This window comes from Gossypium hirsutum, chromosome A08 (genome assembly GCF_007990345.1).
Source record: "Gossypium hirsutum isolate 1008001.06 chromosome A08, Gossypium_hirsutum_v2.1, whole genome shotgun sequence".
Lineage (NCBI taxonomy): Eukaryota > Viridiplantae > Streptophyta > Magnoliopsida > Malvales > Malvaceae > Gossypium > Gossypium hirsutum.
The window spans coordinates 123,966,542-123,982,159 of record NC_053431.1 but is presented as its reverse complement, the minus strand read 5'-3'; the positions used below and the strand labels follow the sequence as shown (position 1 = coordinate 123,982,159).

Below are 15,618 nucleotides of genomic sequence, written 5' to 3'. Positions count from 1 at the left end.
ATCATAACTACTATAGTTTAAAGTGAATTAAACTTGAAACAACTAAAACCTAAAATAATCAAAACTCAAAGGACACATGATTAACCATAATTATCATAGTTTGAAGTGAGTTCAACTAGAAACAACTAAAACCTAAAATAATCTAACTTAAACATATAATGACCAAAACCCAAATCACTCAAAGGTTAAACCCAAATGAGTCAAACCTTAAATCACTCCTCCTATAAACGAATCAAAAATAATAAAATCAAATAGATTTTGACCCAAATCCCAATACCTGCAATCGTTTCCTTTATGCTCGTACTATACCCTTTTGTATTTTTCTAAAAAAAAAACCCACTAAATAATTGAAAGCATGTATACAACATGAATATATGAATTGGCAAATCTACTTGCATAACCAGCCAACTATGCATTGCTTCAAACTAATAAACAGTGAAATTACAGCATTCTGATCGTAGATGATATGTATCACCTTGCTTCAAACAATTGAGCCAAAAGAATCCAATATCACTCTTTATGAATGTCAGATTCACACCTTTGCAAATGACATTGATGAATCAACACTTGCAACTTACAACTACATCTACATGAACCCAAAGTATCAATTCAAACTCCATCCTTTGATGATCACCATGCTTTTAAACCAAAACAAATTTTATCATATGAGCCAGCTCTCAACACCCAGGTCTTAATCCAAATCCGAATAGATGCTCATATATTGAATAAATGACAATGGTGCATCTTCTAGGGAACATACACACAGTGAGATACTCGGTCAGTACTTTCTTACTGTCTAGCTACAATCATCAGAAATTTACTTGCTGGCCTTGCATGGCTTTCTCACGAGCAATTGAAGCTGAGAGAATCCCAAGATCACAGTTTAAGGATGTCAACGCAGACTCACACTCGGAAATAATTCTTGTTACAGGAGAGGGTTCACCAGCAACCGTTTCAGATGATCCGACCGCAAGAGCAGCATGTGAATCTCGCAGATTCCTCAAGTTGCCCAGGAACTGCCACAGAAGGGAAGGAATCTCAAGTTTATTTACAACCCCAGAATATGTGAAGGATAGTTAAACTGTAGAACAGATATGAATATTATCAAATAATCCAGGACCAAAATCTGAAACTTATATTTAGTGATAGTGGGATATAGCATGTGCCATCTTAGCTTATATTAGCATTATTTCCAACCTGATCTCCCTCTCCCTCTTTTTTTTAGGTGCATAATGTTTTAAGTGAAGGATCTCAATTGGGACTTGCATAGGATTCAAACTTAAGCCTTACTAACGAAGTATTTGAACCTTACCAACTCAACCCCATTGGCTCTCATTTATTTATGTGCATTATATTAGGATTTTCTCTCTTGCTATGACAAATTCACATGATGATTCTTAGATGACACAGAAATGCTTTTTTCCAGCCACTTTATGCATATTAAAGATCCTATGCAAATAAGGGTTAGGACATAGCAAGCTAATTATCAAAGAAAGTAAAGTAGCAAGTATATAATCCAAAGACGCACAAGCCATCTAACTTAGAATTGGCCGATCTAAGCTGCCTATTGTTATCAATTACTCATCCAACTTCATTCAAAATGGTTTATTTCCCAAAAAGCTATCAATCTCACATTTCTAGCATTTCAATTGAAACTTTATAAATCTAGATCAGATTACTAACTACTGAAAGCAAGAAGTAACAGTGGTTTATTACAATTAATTGGCTTCTCTACCAATTCAGATTGATGTAAGAGGAAGTGAGGGCTTAGCTGGACCATACTAGGTAAAAGTATTCCTGTCAGCATGTTAGTCCACGTATGTCTACCTCATTCTTGCATGTCTAGACACATATGGACAGACACGTATATGCAGTCCCATTAAAGCAGATGATATCAGTGTTAGCAAAACTGTCTTCCAGAACATTATAGGCAACATGGAAAGAGAAGAACAGGGAAATAGGGGCAGATGTTTGAACAAAAGACAAGCATTTGACTTGTTTATATAGCTAAGCTTATGAAAGTTGAAAAAAAAAAATCATTTCCTACACATTACATGAGTTAGGACTATGATAGAATCAGCAGTGAGATACCTTTAAAAGCATCTTGTAAGCCTCCAACAAGCGATTGGCAGCAGGCCCAAACCCATGAAGTTGTGGTACCTCCATCATGTGTGTCCAGGGACGAATTTCCTATAATGAAAACATTCAAATTCTATATGATTCAAAAAACATGCACAGATATACATGAAAAGATATAAAAAAATGTTCTACAGAGAAATTCTAGGGCAATAGATGATCATATGAAGTGAAGAACACATCAAATGGATGATATATAAGAATACGTGCTAGAATAAGGATTTGAGCAGATCCAAAGTGTCATTTCTTTTGGTACAAAGAAGGCCATAGCCTGGGAATAGGGGAAGGCATAGCATATGCTGGGATTTGAACACAAAATCTATTGGATGCCACCTCTCAAAGGGTAGCTATATAAACCATCTAAGCTAAGCTCTGGGATCAGATCCAAAGTGCTGTTGAAGTCAATCAAAATTCAACCATTTAGACATTGGAAATTATACCAAAAGGTGTTCCTTAAATAACATTCTTTCTAAGAATTCGAGACATCAAAACAAAAAATTCTATTACCTAAAAATCAATAAAGTAACCTACAAACCCACCTAAATGGTGTTTGGCAACATCGTCCCATGTTATGTCATTACACAATGTCAAGAGCATAAAGAAAAAGAGTATATTGAATTAAGACATACATGTAGCAAGATCTTTCAATTGACTGTTCTCAGAATAGGAGATAACTGAGAATAAATATAAAAGCTTATCAACTAAAAGCAACAGCAAGCAGAACCTTGGTGTAAATCATATTGAATGATCTTGCAGTTTCAAGAAAAGATTCCAATTGTGCCCGCAGTTTCGATTCCACCTCCGTATACTCCTCATCAGGGTTGTAAGCATGCTAGAAAGAGGAAAAAAAATTTAAATTAAAAAAAAGAAACAAAATAAGTAATTAGTAAGAGAAACATGAGGTTAAACAAACACAGACATTGAATTTGAAAAACATAGTAAATTTATGAGCTATATAAGGAGCAAGTTTAAACCTTTGATGCCAAGTCATCAACTTTTTGCTGAAGATTTGAGAGAATCTTGGACTGTTCTGTAAGCTTTGACTCCAACTCAGAAACATCAGGTCTGCAAACAAACTTAATTAAAGGAGGCAGGAGGCCAATAATATTGTTGGACTAGCAGGAAATTAGTTCTATAATCCAAAAGTCCATGACATAAAACAATTTCATGTTTTGGATCAAGTAGACCCTGGATACGTGTACTAAGTGAAGCCCCACTTTGCAGCACTAGTCCCAAGAAATGTTGACTACTATGAGTGTATGATGGCAATATGACATGGTCCTGTCAGGAAATGCTAAAAGAAAAAAAAAAGCCACACCCGGGCTCAATCACACATTAGGGATTGAGAGCTGAGTATTTTATCATGGCAATAAATACCAGCTCTCTGGCAAAGCAGCTTGAAGATGATCCTCAGCAACAGACAGGGGAACATATTGACAATTACTAGACAATCACCTTCAGATGAGTCTAGGGCTTTTATGATCAAAGATCAATTGAAAGAAAATCAAAGCTCAAAAGGAGGAAAGTGAAAGTTTACATTTATATTAAATAGTACTGCAAATAGAAGAGAAACAAGAAAAACATAATCAAGTAAACATGTAGACGCTAATAAGGTGAAAACACTGCTTACAACGGATATATGGATTGAATCTGCACATCTGCAGGGAACAACTTGCATTCCTCAGAGAATATCAGGGCTTGTTTCTCAGCAATAGCATCTATTAGTTGTATGTCCTTTGCTACCTGCTCATCCACACTGCAAACAAATGTAAAGCAGAATTTGGGAGAAAAAATAATAATAATACTATGATACCAGACTAAACTTGAAAACAATGACTGAAACAAATAATGATATAAAACATAAGGAAATCAATTTCTCATTAGAGAATTAAAGTAATTCGAACCAAATTCGAACTCCTTATCATCCATACCTCCATTCTGGATTATCTGCACATATGCTTGCCTCCACCAGATCAACAATAAGACGAAGCATTTCAGTTCGATCTTCGTAGCTTCCTCGACCCTGGAAAGAATCATGTTATTGTTTGAGCCAAAACTTTGAAATACAAAGTTCCAGATGTGCTATACAAACAAGAACGAACGATAAATGACATAGGATGTATCCAATTACAGTCATAATCAACACTAATTCCATTTTTCCGTTGGGATATTCATTGAACAACTTAAGAGTCAGCCTCTATACTTCTCAGTACTTTCTCAAAAATGTCAATGTCTCCTAACACTTCAAGGAAATTGTTTTTTTAATAGCTAGAGGGCAAAAGGTGCAAGTGTGTATTGTCGGTTGTGTTCATCTCCAATCCAACCACATCCAACCAACCTCACATTCATTTAGGACATAAGGTGTAATCAAAAACCCATATTAGAGGGGGGCATAAACTACAGATTTAAAATGCCAGTTGCCCAAAACATAACATTTTAACATGATTAGGAACTTGATCCCTTGGTGTCTCTCTTCAGAGAACAAGATGCAAAATGCCACATTAATACTAGGGCTGAATCCAGCACTTCACAAGAAATGTCACTACTACTTATATATCATAGCTTCAATTAATCATGTAAAGTTTACAGAAGCCAAAGATCAAAGTAGGCATTCAGATAAAAAAAAAGGTAAATAATATTTTTTAATAACTAAAATCTAAAATTCCAAATTGTGGATAACAAAAGGCCTGATTTGTTCTACTTTCATATAAAAGCATTACTTTGCATTCTTTTTGGGCAACTTTCAGAGAAGGAAAGCAAAGTATCAAACAGAGCCTCTAAAAATAGTAACTTAGAATCAAAGTTAGCTTACTTGGATAACTTCAGTATCGATTGTAGTAGTTATCCCCAAAAATTTCGCAATCTCAGCCAAATCTGCAAATTTAACATTTTTTCCGAAAACAAACAAAAAATAAAATAAACACAACCTCAATCCCAAAAAGAAGAACTGATAAAGAAAGGTAAATTCAAGAGAAAATGAACTTTACATTGGATTCTAGAAGTTTCTTCATCACGATCCATAGCATCCCCTTGCAGATTTTGTTGTGAAAACGGTGACTTATCCCCTAACAACCTGAATTCAACCCAAATTAAAATACGAAGCAAAGAAAATTCCCAATTCCAAAAAAATAAGTTCTGAAATTGAAATTACCGGAAAAAGAGCCATTCAAGGAGAGCGTATCGTTCCATGCCGGCAAAGAGAAGAGACTGAGCTGGAGCATTGGCTCGAGGGTAATTTAACATCGATAGTTTTCTTTGAATTTCCTCCATTTGTTTTGCTGCCATTTCTTTTCCTTTTTTTTCTCTGCTTGTTAAGCTCAGTCCAGGATTCAAACTTGGAAGAACGATCTCCTATAGGAATTGGAATACGAAAATTTGACAGGGGAGATTCAAATTGGTACCTGTTTGGTAACTTTTTTAAATATAACCGGCTTGGTGAACATCAACAAAGCCCATGGAATAAATATTTATACACCTAATAAATCATATTATTCGATGCTGTAACTCAATTAAAAATTTATAAAAAAATATTTTTTAATTAAAATAAATTATATTATCCGGTATATTTTAATCTTTTCATTTTAATAACAACTAAAAAATATATATATCTATAATAGAGTTTAAACTCGTACTAATTAAATTAGTAAAATTTTATATTAATCATTCAATCAAAGCTTTACTTTTATTTTGATGTTTTATATACATTTTTTAATATGCATAATTTATTATGTCCATAAGTTATCACAAGTTATCACAAGTTAACTCGACATTAATTTAAAATTGATAATAAAACCATGATAAATAATTATAGTGTGCTTAGTATTATCTATATGATGTATTTATTTGATTAAATGTAGTCTTATTTATAATTTAATTTAATTTTTTTATTTTAATATCGTACATATCTATATTTTAAATTTGTGATTTCACATGTAATAAGATTTTTAATATTTATAAAAAGTTAATATAAGAATAATTAAAATTTTAGTTGAAATATTTTTCTAGATTTTACATAAAATATAAAAGTTAAATTACACTTAAGGTTGTTAAACTATTAGTAAATTTACGTTTTAATCATTCAACTTCAAAAGTTATAAAACGGTCATAAAACTATTCGAAAGTTTTCATTTAAGTCACTGGAATGTTAAGTTCTATTTTAAAGTTTGGCTAGTTAGCTCTACACGGTGATCAATACAGTGAATCAATACTCATCGACAAGTAGAAGAACATAACTTAGATCCAAGTTGATCTAATAGTTAGTGTCAAACACATTCGTGACGTTTAATGTTGTTTCATAAAAAAAAATTGTAGAAGAGAAGGGGAAAAAGAGCTTTCGGTTGATGCAAAAAGTGTGAACAGAGAATACCATACATTAGCGATTTTCGAATAGTTCAGTGACTTAAATGAAAAGTTTCAAATAATTTAATAACTATTTTGTAACTTTTTTAAAATAGAATGACCAAAATGTAAATTTACTAACAGTTAACTTTAAGTATAGTTTAAATAGAAAGATAATATGCTTCAGCTTTCAGCGCATTCGAACTCACATTTTCCTATATTGACAACAATATCCATGCCAGTCGAGGTAAAATTCAACCGGTATCTATATATATATATATATATATTAAATTAGCTTTTTAAATATAAAAAAAATAGTATAAATTCCAATTGGAGATTACAATCTTTTATAATATGTTTTTGATAATTGTTTGGGATATTCGATTTTCCAAAAATCTCGTTTAAATTGGTTAATTAATTTTTAAAGCTTATCTGATTAATTTGAAATTTTAATAGAAAAGTTTTTGAATTTTAAATTTATTATGATTATAAATTGAATGAAAAATGCAAATCTATTAAATCTAATTACTACTTATTTTAATAACCCAAAAGTTGCAAAGCTTGATTCCTTTTCAATTCATGAGACATAAGCTTGAATTTTTTATATTCAATATTATTTACACTGCATATAAAGCTTATATCAGAACAGTATCAATTTAATTAATAAATTTATTAAAAAAACTAATACAAAATAAAATAATAATAGAATTTTATGCCATTTAAATCATTTAGCTTTTTTTTTATCATTACTATTTTTTAAGAATAAATTTTAAAATTATATATGAACTTTGATTTAAGGTGAAAATTATAAATTTTTATTTTATGCAACTTATATACATGATATTATGATTTAATTAATTTTTGTAAATAATTGACGACATTATTAAAATGGTAACATTTGACGATTATAGATTGCGTATACAAATAATTATAGTCATTCAACATGAAAATAAATTAACATATTTATCTTTTAAACGTGTACTATTGAATGAACAACAATTCTAATCAAACCAAATCACATTGAGCAAAATCATATTCGGGTTCGATCCTGAACAGCTCTAGCCTAGTTCGAAGGGGTTAGACACTTCTTTAGTTGTCTATGATTTTCCCAAATTTGCCGGGAATCCTTATACCCTTTCAAGCATATCACAAATAAGAGATCATATGAAAGGAAAATACAAAGAAGGAAGAGTGAATTTATTTTTTAGTCCACAAAACCTATGTTCAATTTCGATTTGTTTCATGGTCGTCATAAGCCGGCCTGGTTCTTAAGAATAACAGAAAACTTGAGATGAGGCCTAGCAGGGAAATGCATCCCCAGCAAATGAATGTCTGCATATAGCAGTCCCTACCCATGCACACTATTGCTTCCTGCAACACGTTTTTGTCGACTGAACTTGTCACATTAGAATCATATACTAAAGCTGCAAGGAGACCGTACAGGAGTGATCCGATGGGGATGTTGGTGATGAGGATATTGTGGTTGATACCCGCACTATTAGGCCCAAATAGCTCTGATGTGATGGAAACTGCTGCCGAGAATACAAATCCAGAGCTTAATCCAATCATTGCTGTGCTAGCATGCAAGACAACCTCGCTACCTGACACAGCAAGCAAAAAGAAGGCTATTGGTGTAGGCACCAAGGCAACAGCTAGCCACCCAGTCCTTGCAAAGTTCACCTTGCTGCATTTTTAAGACACGCAAGGTTCCATAATTTTCTGATGTTATGTATTTAGGTAGGCACACTATTTGCAGATTTGCAGTAAATACATACCCAAGCAAGAAATCTGGGGCAGCTGAAAACAAACGACCAAAGAATGAGAAAGAGGAGTAGAGAGTCACGACTGCACTAATCTTCGAGTTGTATCCGAGTGATTGTGTGATCTGCCCTAGGTTGTTGCTATAAATCAGCCCAATTGTCCCTCCACAGAAATAAGCCACATAATATAGCCAGAAATCCCACCTGCACACTAGCAATCTAGCAGGGTGTTCCTCGCCGAGCATAGTTAACCTGCCTTTCTCCATTACTTTCTCAAAAAGCCCTTCTTTGTTTATTGCAGAAAATGGCTCAATATTCAAGCTATTACTTTGATCCTTCTCTATCAATTCCGTATGAAGTTCAGGGTCACTCAGGTCAACCAAGGATGAGTTAGTACGAAAACCCCAGTTTCTATCACAGACAATGCCAGGTAAACACAAAGGTCGGAATAATAAGATTAAGGCACCCAACAGGAGAGTACGTGCCCTTAATGTTTCGGATGAAAGTGAATTTAAAAGGAGAAGATAGAGGCCAGTGATTACAGCTAAAACATTTAGGACAATAAAAATGAAGGGATCCTGGTTAATAGTATAGGTGGACAGCTGTAAAGGCCGTTGGCGGATGATTGGGATGAGAGCTAAGCAGGATGCAAGAAGAGGCACTAGTGCATTTAAGAAGAGATAGAGGGTGTCATCCTTGGGGTTTATTGCGTTGGCAATTAGAGTGTAAAGAGCAGCACTTACGCCATTGAAACTGATGGTGAGGGACAAAGCAAGTGCCCTGTTGGATGGGAAATTTCTGATACACAAAACAAAGCACACCGTGTTGAACCAAGTGATGCTACAACCAGCTATCAAACACAGAAGAAATACCTGCCATGAATTCGCATTAAAGCACGGTTAGTTTGCAGTGAAATGGTGCCTCAGCAGTCAGCATTAATCAAATGCATTTACTTAAGCAAATGTTTCCCTCAGTTCCTTTCAGGAATACAGATAGATATATTAACTCTAAGTCAAGTAGCAATGGACAAGAGATCTACATGACCAAGCGGAGTCGTGAAATAAGTACAGATAGGTCTATCAAAAACTAACACCATGTTTGGTTGGAGGGAATGGAATAGCACTCCCGCCTTATACATTGAATGGTAAACCATTTCTTTGTTTGGTTGAACGTAATACTCATTCAATGGAATAGTAATTACTTCCCTATTCCTTGTCCAACTGTAATAGCTATTCTTTGATATTACCAAAAAATGACCATTTCATGCAACCTTGAATAACAAAACAAAATTAATTTTCAGATTAATCTTTTAAAACTTGGACTCAGAAAATATAAAAATAAAATATTTAAAATATTTTAATATAATAAAATTTAATATAAAAATAATTATATTAAGAATGTTATTAAATTATATATTTTTATTTTTATTAAATTATATTTAAAAATAATCCTATTAAAATTTAACAACAATAACAATAATAATCTATCAAAAAAAAATTCTTCTAAGGGTACTCTGATTATTTCAGCTTTTTTTTCTCATGCTATTACTGATTACAGCTATATTCCATTACAACCCTATTCTATTCTAGTGAACGAAACTTGACGTAAAATGCCAGCATAAAATTGTAAGTTTTGGCTCAATGTCAAGTATCTTCCCCTAATAAACAAACAACGGTTTTTAAAGAGTGGAGTTCGACCACTTTGGTCCTTCTCTCCAGATTGTGTCCTATAATAGGTAGGATATATAAACATGCAACAACCTCCACTCCCCAAGGGTCCTGTATTCATTTCCTAGTTAAGCCATGTAAAATGTTTTTTTCCTATCAAATACGAAGAATCTTTAGCTATTCTCTTCAATGGAACTGACCATCGCTGCATTTCTACCACAAGCTGTCTGGTTTATTTTAAATTGTAAAATCGAATGTTTGAATAAATTTTATCAAGTCGAGGGCGACTCCTGGAGTTCAGGAGATGAGCCCTTGCTGCCAATGCAAGAAAAGAAAGTTGGAATGGAAGGTTTGCCTACTTCTCTGCCAAGAAATAATCCAAACAAAAGTCATAGGTGGTTTTCAACCACATCAGATCAGGACTAACTAATCTTTAGATACCAAACATTAGTTGATCTGGTAACAAGCAGAGTGGTTCAACAGAAAATCCCATATTCCCCTTACTGACTCTTCATTTTTCTTATAATATAATCCTACAAAGTTATGGAAAAACATAAAAGAAAAAATTGAATAAATTCGTATCAGACACATTAAATCACTCCTAAGTTCAGAAAACATAGCCTTTATTATAAACAAATAAGAAAATCAGAAATTAGTTGAAAGTAGCAATTAATGAAGGATTTATGGTAAAAAGTTTGGTGACAAAAGGTCCTGAAATGGTTAGAGAAGTATCCATTACTACTTCAACAACCAGCCACCAAATTTCATTATTATTATTATGTTACAAACAGAGCCATTTAAGATGCTAATTTTTATTGCATAATTGGATTAAAAGCTTGTTAGCTTTACATTTCATTTGCTAAACTATGTTACATTGTGTTCTAATGTTTGGTTTTGTATGGATTGAGGTTCAGTATTTCATTATTCCACTAACCCCCCCAACCCATGGAAACGAAGATAAAAAAAATAAGCTTACAAAAGCAGCAAATTCTGAAAATAGAATAAATAATTTAAAGAAATGGAAGGAAAAAAAACTGCAAAATTCAGTAAAAAATAGAACAGATTAGAAATCACAGGAAGAAGAGAAACCAGGCAATTTAAACAAGGACAAATTACAAATACCATGAAAGAGTCTATAAAGAACTAACCAGGAAATAAGGCAGGGAAATGACTTGCTTGATAACTAGCCATTGAAGAGCATAGCCAAAAAACCCAAAGAAAGCAGCCATGAACATCACAACCCACAATGGGAAATACATTAAAAACACCCCAGAACACCAGCCAAATGCTTTCCCCATATCTGAAGCAACGGACAAGTAGTTAAGCTGCAGTTGAGATATCCCAAGAACTGATTTCAATGTGGAAGAATATGATGAGAAATCGAAGTTGGTCCCTGTAAAAGCTTGTATCCATATCGTTGCTACTAATATCATCCATTTCCTTGATCGTACGGCCATTGTCAAAAGCTTCAATTCCCCAGAAAAGGAGAAGGAGAGAGAGGAAGGAAGAAGAAACTTGGGTGAATGAATGATATGGCTAATTATTGTGCTGTCATGGCTTCCCACATTATTATGTTGGAAATTTTGACCTTTTTTCTTTTTATAACTGGGATGGCGATCGGTCCATTTGGATTTGGACGGATTTTGCTTATCTTTATAACTTGATTTGTTGGATTCGATCTTTTGTTGTATTTTTTAATATTAAATTTTGATTTGATTTGTTCTAAAGTTTTATACGTTGTTAATGTATGTTGGGTGAAATTTATTTAAGTTATAACACATCAACTGTTTTTTTTTTGATTAAATAACACATCAACTGTTATAATTAAAAGGTATGATATTAAATTTAATTTTTAATATTTTTATTTTCATTAATTTTTAGTTAAATATTTTTAATTTTAAATTGTTAACTAAATACACATTTATCATGTGAGCTGCCTGAGCTGTGACGAACAAATAGTTCGACGATCAACTGTTTGACGGTAAGTTTCTTACGACCGATCAAGATTCCAGTCATTTTCAATTGCTTTTCTCTAAGATTTTAAAATTATATATAAATTCATTTTAAATTTTAATTATCTTAATTTCAAATAAATGATGGCGTAAAAATAATATTGCTTTTGAAAAGAAGAATAGGAAAGACAAAAGTTTGGGATCAATAAAATAAGATCATGAAAAACACATAAGAAACCTCCCTCATCATGTTGAAATATCATTCTTCTTATTGAAATTATATAAGTGGCAATTACAAATATAAATATAACGAGAAAATAAGTTCAAACTTTAAAATAATATTACTTAAAAGAGTGATGTCATGTGACTTTTTCTATTCATATTATTTGCACTAATCGAAAGTTTCTTTTTTTTTTCATTTTTTTATAGTTTAATTTGTTTTTCACGAAACAGCTTCAAACATCACTCATCTATGAACCAAAATTCAAATATTTTTTTCTTTAATCTCTTGACCATTAAATTAACTAGGTGGGCACTGGTCCACCGCACGATTGTCGAATCATTATTTGGAGCTCGCTGATGAAACTTTTAAACAAAATTAACAATTCAATGAATTAAATAACAACTTTTGATTAGTTCAATGACTTAAAATGAAAACTTTCGACTAATTCAGTACTTTTTCAGTTAAGTGACCAAAATGAAACTTACCTATAATTTTGTAACTAAGGGTATAATTTTCCCAACATTTTGCATAAATGAGTGATCTAGTCAACTCCTACAAATATATATATAAAAAAGAAATATAAGCTCGGTCAAATTTTAAAGTGATCTCTAATATCCACATCATTCTAATTGAGTCTTCAAAATATCAACATCATACCAATCAGATCCTTCCATTAATCTACGCATTACTAAGATATTATATGCCTTCTCTGATCTAACATGTTTAAATTGACCTCCATCTCAGTTCCAAGCAATTAACACATAGTTTAGGAACTCATGGTGCAATTAACCAAATATAGATATATTTGGACTTTCCGGGTCAAAGCACCATTTTCTTCAAGTACAGAATCTAAGAATTATGGAAGCAAAGTTTGTCACTAACCAAAAACTAAGACCAGCAAATAAGAAAGCGATAGAATATAGACAAGGTTGTTCATCACTCACATAAATCCACACTGAGTTCACTTGAGAGAAAAAGAACTTAAATACAGATAATCTTTGAAATGACATTAATTGTCGCACCATAAACAAGGCAGCTTTTACAGGGTGAACTTCGAATGTTAATGTCAACAACGGTTTCTCGTAGTTCAAACGATTAAACTACAAGTTTATCAAAGATCTAGTCACCATAAACAGTAATACTGAAATCAGGAAACCATATTAATATGCAACATTTTTACTTCCTAGTCCCTACTAAATCTTTATACTAAAGTTCAACTAGAACCTTCTTAGTTCCAAGCCCACCCCAAGAGAGTTCAGCTACCGAAACAAAAGGCAATAACATTAACATACACTGGAAAGAGCTAGCTTGATATTGCTTATTGAGCAACCGAGGGCCAAATAGGAGAATATAGGCTAGGTAGTCTTCACAAAGTGAGGGGTTAACATTTTCCCAATCTCCAGGAAACCTACCCTTTCTTTTCCATTAAAAATGGTCTTAAGCTTCTCATCGCAAAAGATCTCCTTCCTGTTATTGGGATTCTGCAGTTAAAAGTATATGTATAATTTAGTTTATGTTATTAAACAAAATTTTCTCATGAAACAATGTCACTCACTCACGTTAAGATTTCTGAGCAAAACGCGAAATGAGTCAGATAAGGTGTCAGATGCATGTACTTCAAGAAAACAATAGTTGGAGCAAAATAGCTGTAGGAAACACAGCTATGGACTGCATAAATTTTAGATACTCAACTTGACAGACAAAACACGAAACAAATGCAAAAGGGTAGGAGGATTCACCGACACTGCCGAGGAACTTATCTCAACCATTCACATTTACATCCTTTTCCTCATTCACTATCTCTTTTCAACCGATAATAGCTAATCAGTAATAGAAGCACATACCATGGGAAAATATAAGGAAGAAGTAGGATTCTCCAGTGAAATCTCTTATGCAAGCATTAAAGAGGAAAAACTTAAGTGGAAGGTGAAAATGTTGCCTAGTTTAATAATCTATTGCTCTCTGCCTCAGTCTCAAGGACTGCATGTTTAGTCCAAAGGACAACAAGCACTACTCCTTTTAATTTGTTTGGCCTTCTCTGGGATCTAACAAAGAATTGAAACAAAGAATTGAAGGAAGACACCCTATGAGATTAAAGACTGATTCTTAACTTATCACATGTAATTCTATTTTCTTTCTAGTCCCTAAGATATATCCAGTATCCAACGAGGGTACCTCTTGGTTCTTGAAACTTCGAAAGTAAATGAAAACATCATTTGTCACAAGAAATAATAAAGTTCCATTCCAGTTTTCCAGCCTTAAGATTTTCCATACAAGATCCAAGCAAAACCTTAACATGCGTGTTGACACCATTTTTTGGATGAAAACGGGGTCGACTTGGATTTTGGAAAAAAAAGAATGAAAACGGGAGTCGCCACCAATCCTTTTTTGACGAGGTGTGATTGGGTCACCTCAAAAAGTGGTTGTTTTTAATAAATGATTTAATTTTATTAAAACAACGATTTTGGTCTACGAAATTCAGAAAAATGAGTTCGGGAGTCGGTTACGCACGAGGAAGGATTAGCACCCTCGATACGCCCAAAATTGGTACCTAGTTGATTAATTAGTGTCTTAGTGTCGAAAATTTGAAAACTTGAAAGAATTTAAAATACGATCCCTCTTTGTAAAAAAAATGCTCAAATGTTAAGGACCTTCTCGTCTCACAATATAAAATGTCACATCCAGTAAGTTAGGACACGACATCTTGAATTTTCGAGAACGAGCTTGCCTTTTATATAAAAATTCGTGTATTTCAAAAGGTTATTCAGTTAGTTAAGGTGAACGAGGAAAATCGAAACCCAGTAAGTTAGGGCACGTTTCCTCGAATTCCCAAACACCGAATATTGCCTTTACTTGCAAAAATCTTATTTCGAGGTAACGAAATGCCATACCCAGTAAGTTAGGGAACAACACCTCGTATCTTCGAGAATAAGCATTTTTCAAAACTCATGTCACGATTTAAAAGAGTATTCCGTTATTTAGGTTAAAGGAGAAAAATCGAAACCCAATAAGTTAGGGCACGATTGTCTCGAATTACCAAATACGGAATATTACTTTTATGAAAGAATTATTATTGGGTTGGATATAATGATAATAAGAATAATATTAAAGTAAAGTAAACAATAATACTATATATAAATGTATATATATATGTATATAATAGAAATACACACTACTATATAATAATAATAAATATAGAAATACAAAAAGCAAATATAATAAAAATATTAAATTAAAGTAATAAAAATAATACTATATATAAAATATATATATACATAAAAATATACACTAATATATAATAGTAATAGTGATAGCAAAAATAATAAAAATATGAGTAATATTAATAATATATTAGAATACAAAAGTAAAGTAATAACAATAGGGGTGATAATAATAATAATACAAACAATAATACATATATATAATAATAGTAGTTAGAAATAAAAAATAATAAAAGTAACAATAATGATAGTAATAATATAAATAAATATGGAGAGGGCATATATAATATAATAATAATATAAAAATAATATATACATGAG

General features: G+C 32.5%; 2 protein-coding genes and 1 long non-coding RNA gene across 3 annotated transcripts; all 3 read right to left on the bottom strand.

The window, feature by feature from the left end:
• Window positions 1-392: 392 nt before the first annotated feature.
• Window positions 393-5,626, bottom strand: LOC107938692 (AUGMIN subunit 7). The gene is made up of 9 exons (XM_016871917.2): window positions 5,288-5,626; window positions 5,124-5,209; window positions 4,949-5,010; window positions 4,068-4,159; window positions 3,767-3,892; window positions 3,111-3,201; window positions 2,861-2,968; window positions 2,092-2,190; window positions 393-1,016 (listed from the first exon to the last, which is right to left on the bottom strand). The coding sequence occupies exons 1-9, from the start codon at window positions 5,419-5,421 to the stop codon at window positions 810-812; spliced, it is 1,005 nt and encodes a 334-aa protein (XP_016727406.2). The 5' UTR covers window positions 5,422-5,626; the 3' UTR covers window positions 393-809.
• Window positions 5,627-7,650: 2,024 nt separating this feature from the next.
• On the bottom strand, window positions 7,651-11,524 carry LOC107938691 (protein NUCLEAR FUSION DEFECTIVE 4). The gene is made up of 3 exons (XM_016871916.2): window positions 11,050-11,524; window positions 8,250-9,106; window positions 7,651-8,158 (listed from the first exon to the last, which is right to left on the bottom strand). Exons 1-3 carry the CDS (start codon window positions 11,356-11,358, stop codon window positions 7,699-7,701), a joined length of 1,626 nt encoding a protein of 541 aa, XP_016727405.1. The 5' UTR covers window positions 11,359-11,524; the 3' UTR covers window positions 7,651-7,698.
• Window positions 11,525-13,062: 1,538 nt separating this feature from the next.
• LOC121204735 (uncharacterized) lies at window positions 13,063-14,500 on the bottom strand. The gene is made up of 2 exons (XR_005899934.1): window positions 13,636-14,500; window positions 13,063-13,557 (listed from the first exon to the last, which is right to left on the bottom strand). It is a non-coding gene; the product is annotated as an uncharacterized lncRNA (long non-coding RNA).
• Between the last annotated feature and the right edge of the window lie 1,118 nt (window positions 14,501-15,618).

Excerpts from the sequence above, each read along its gene's own strand:
- LOC107938692 (XM_016871917.2), bottom strand. The coding sequence starts at position 5,421 with ATGGCAGCAAAACAAATGGAGGAAATTCAAAGAAAACTATCGATGTTA. Across the intron at positions 4,160-4,948 it reads TCGATACTGAAGTTATCCAA|GGTCGAGGAAGCTACGAAGA; the intron begins GTAAGCTAACTT and ends GATTCTTTCCAG. Across the intron at positions 3,893-4,067 it reads GCAGATAATCCAGAATGGAG|TGTGGATGAGCAGGTAGCAA; the intron begins GTATGGATGATA and ends ATTTGTTTGCAG.
- LOC107938691 (XM_016871916.2), bottom strand. The coding sequence starts at position 11,358 with ATGGCCGTACGATCAAGGAAATGGATGATATTAGTAGCAACGATATGG. Across the intron at positions 9,107-11,049 it reads TTTCCCTGCCTTATTTCCTG|GTATTTCTTCTGTGTTTGAT; the intron begins GTTAGTTCTTTA and ends AATTCATGGCAG. Across the intron at positions 8,159-8,249 it reads GCCCCAGATTTCTTGCTTGG|CAAGGTGAACTTTGCAAGGA; the intron begins GTATGTATTTAC and ends TTAAAAATGCAG.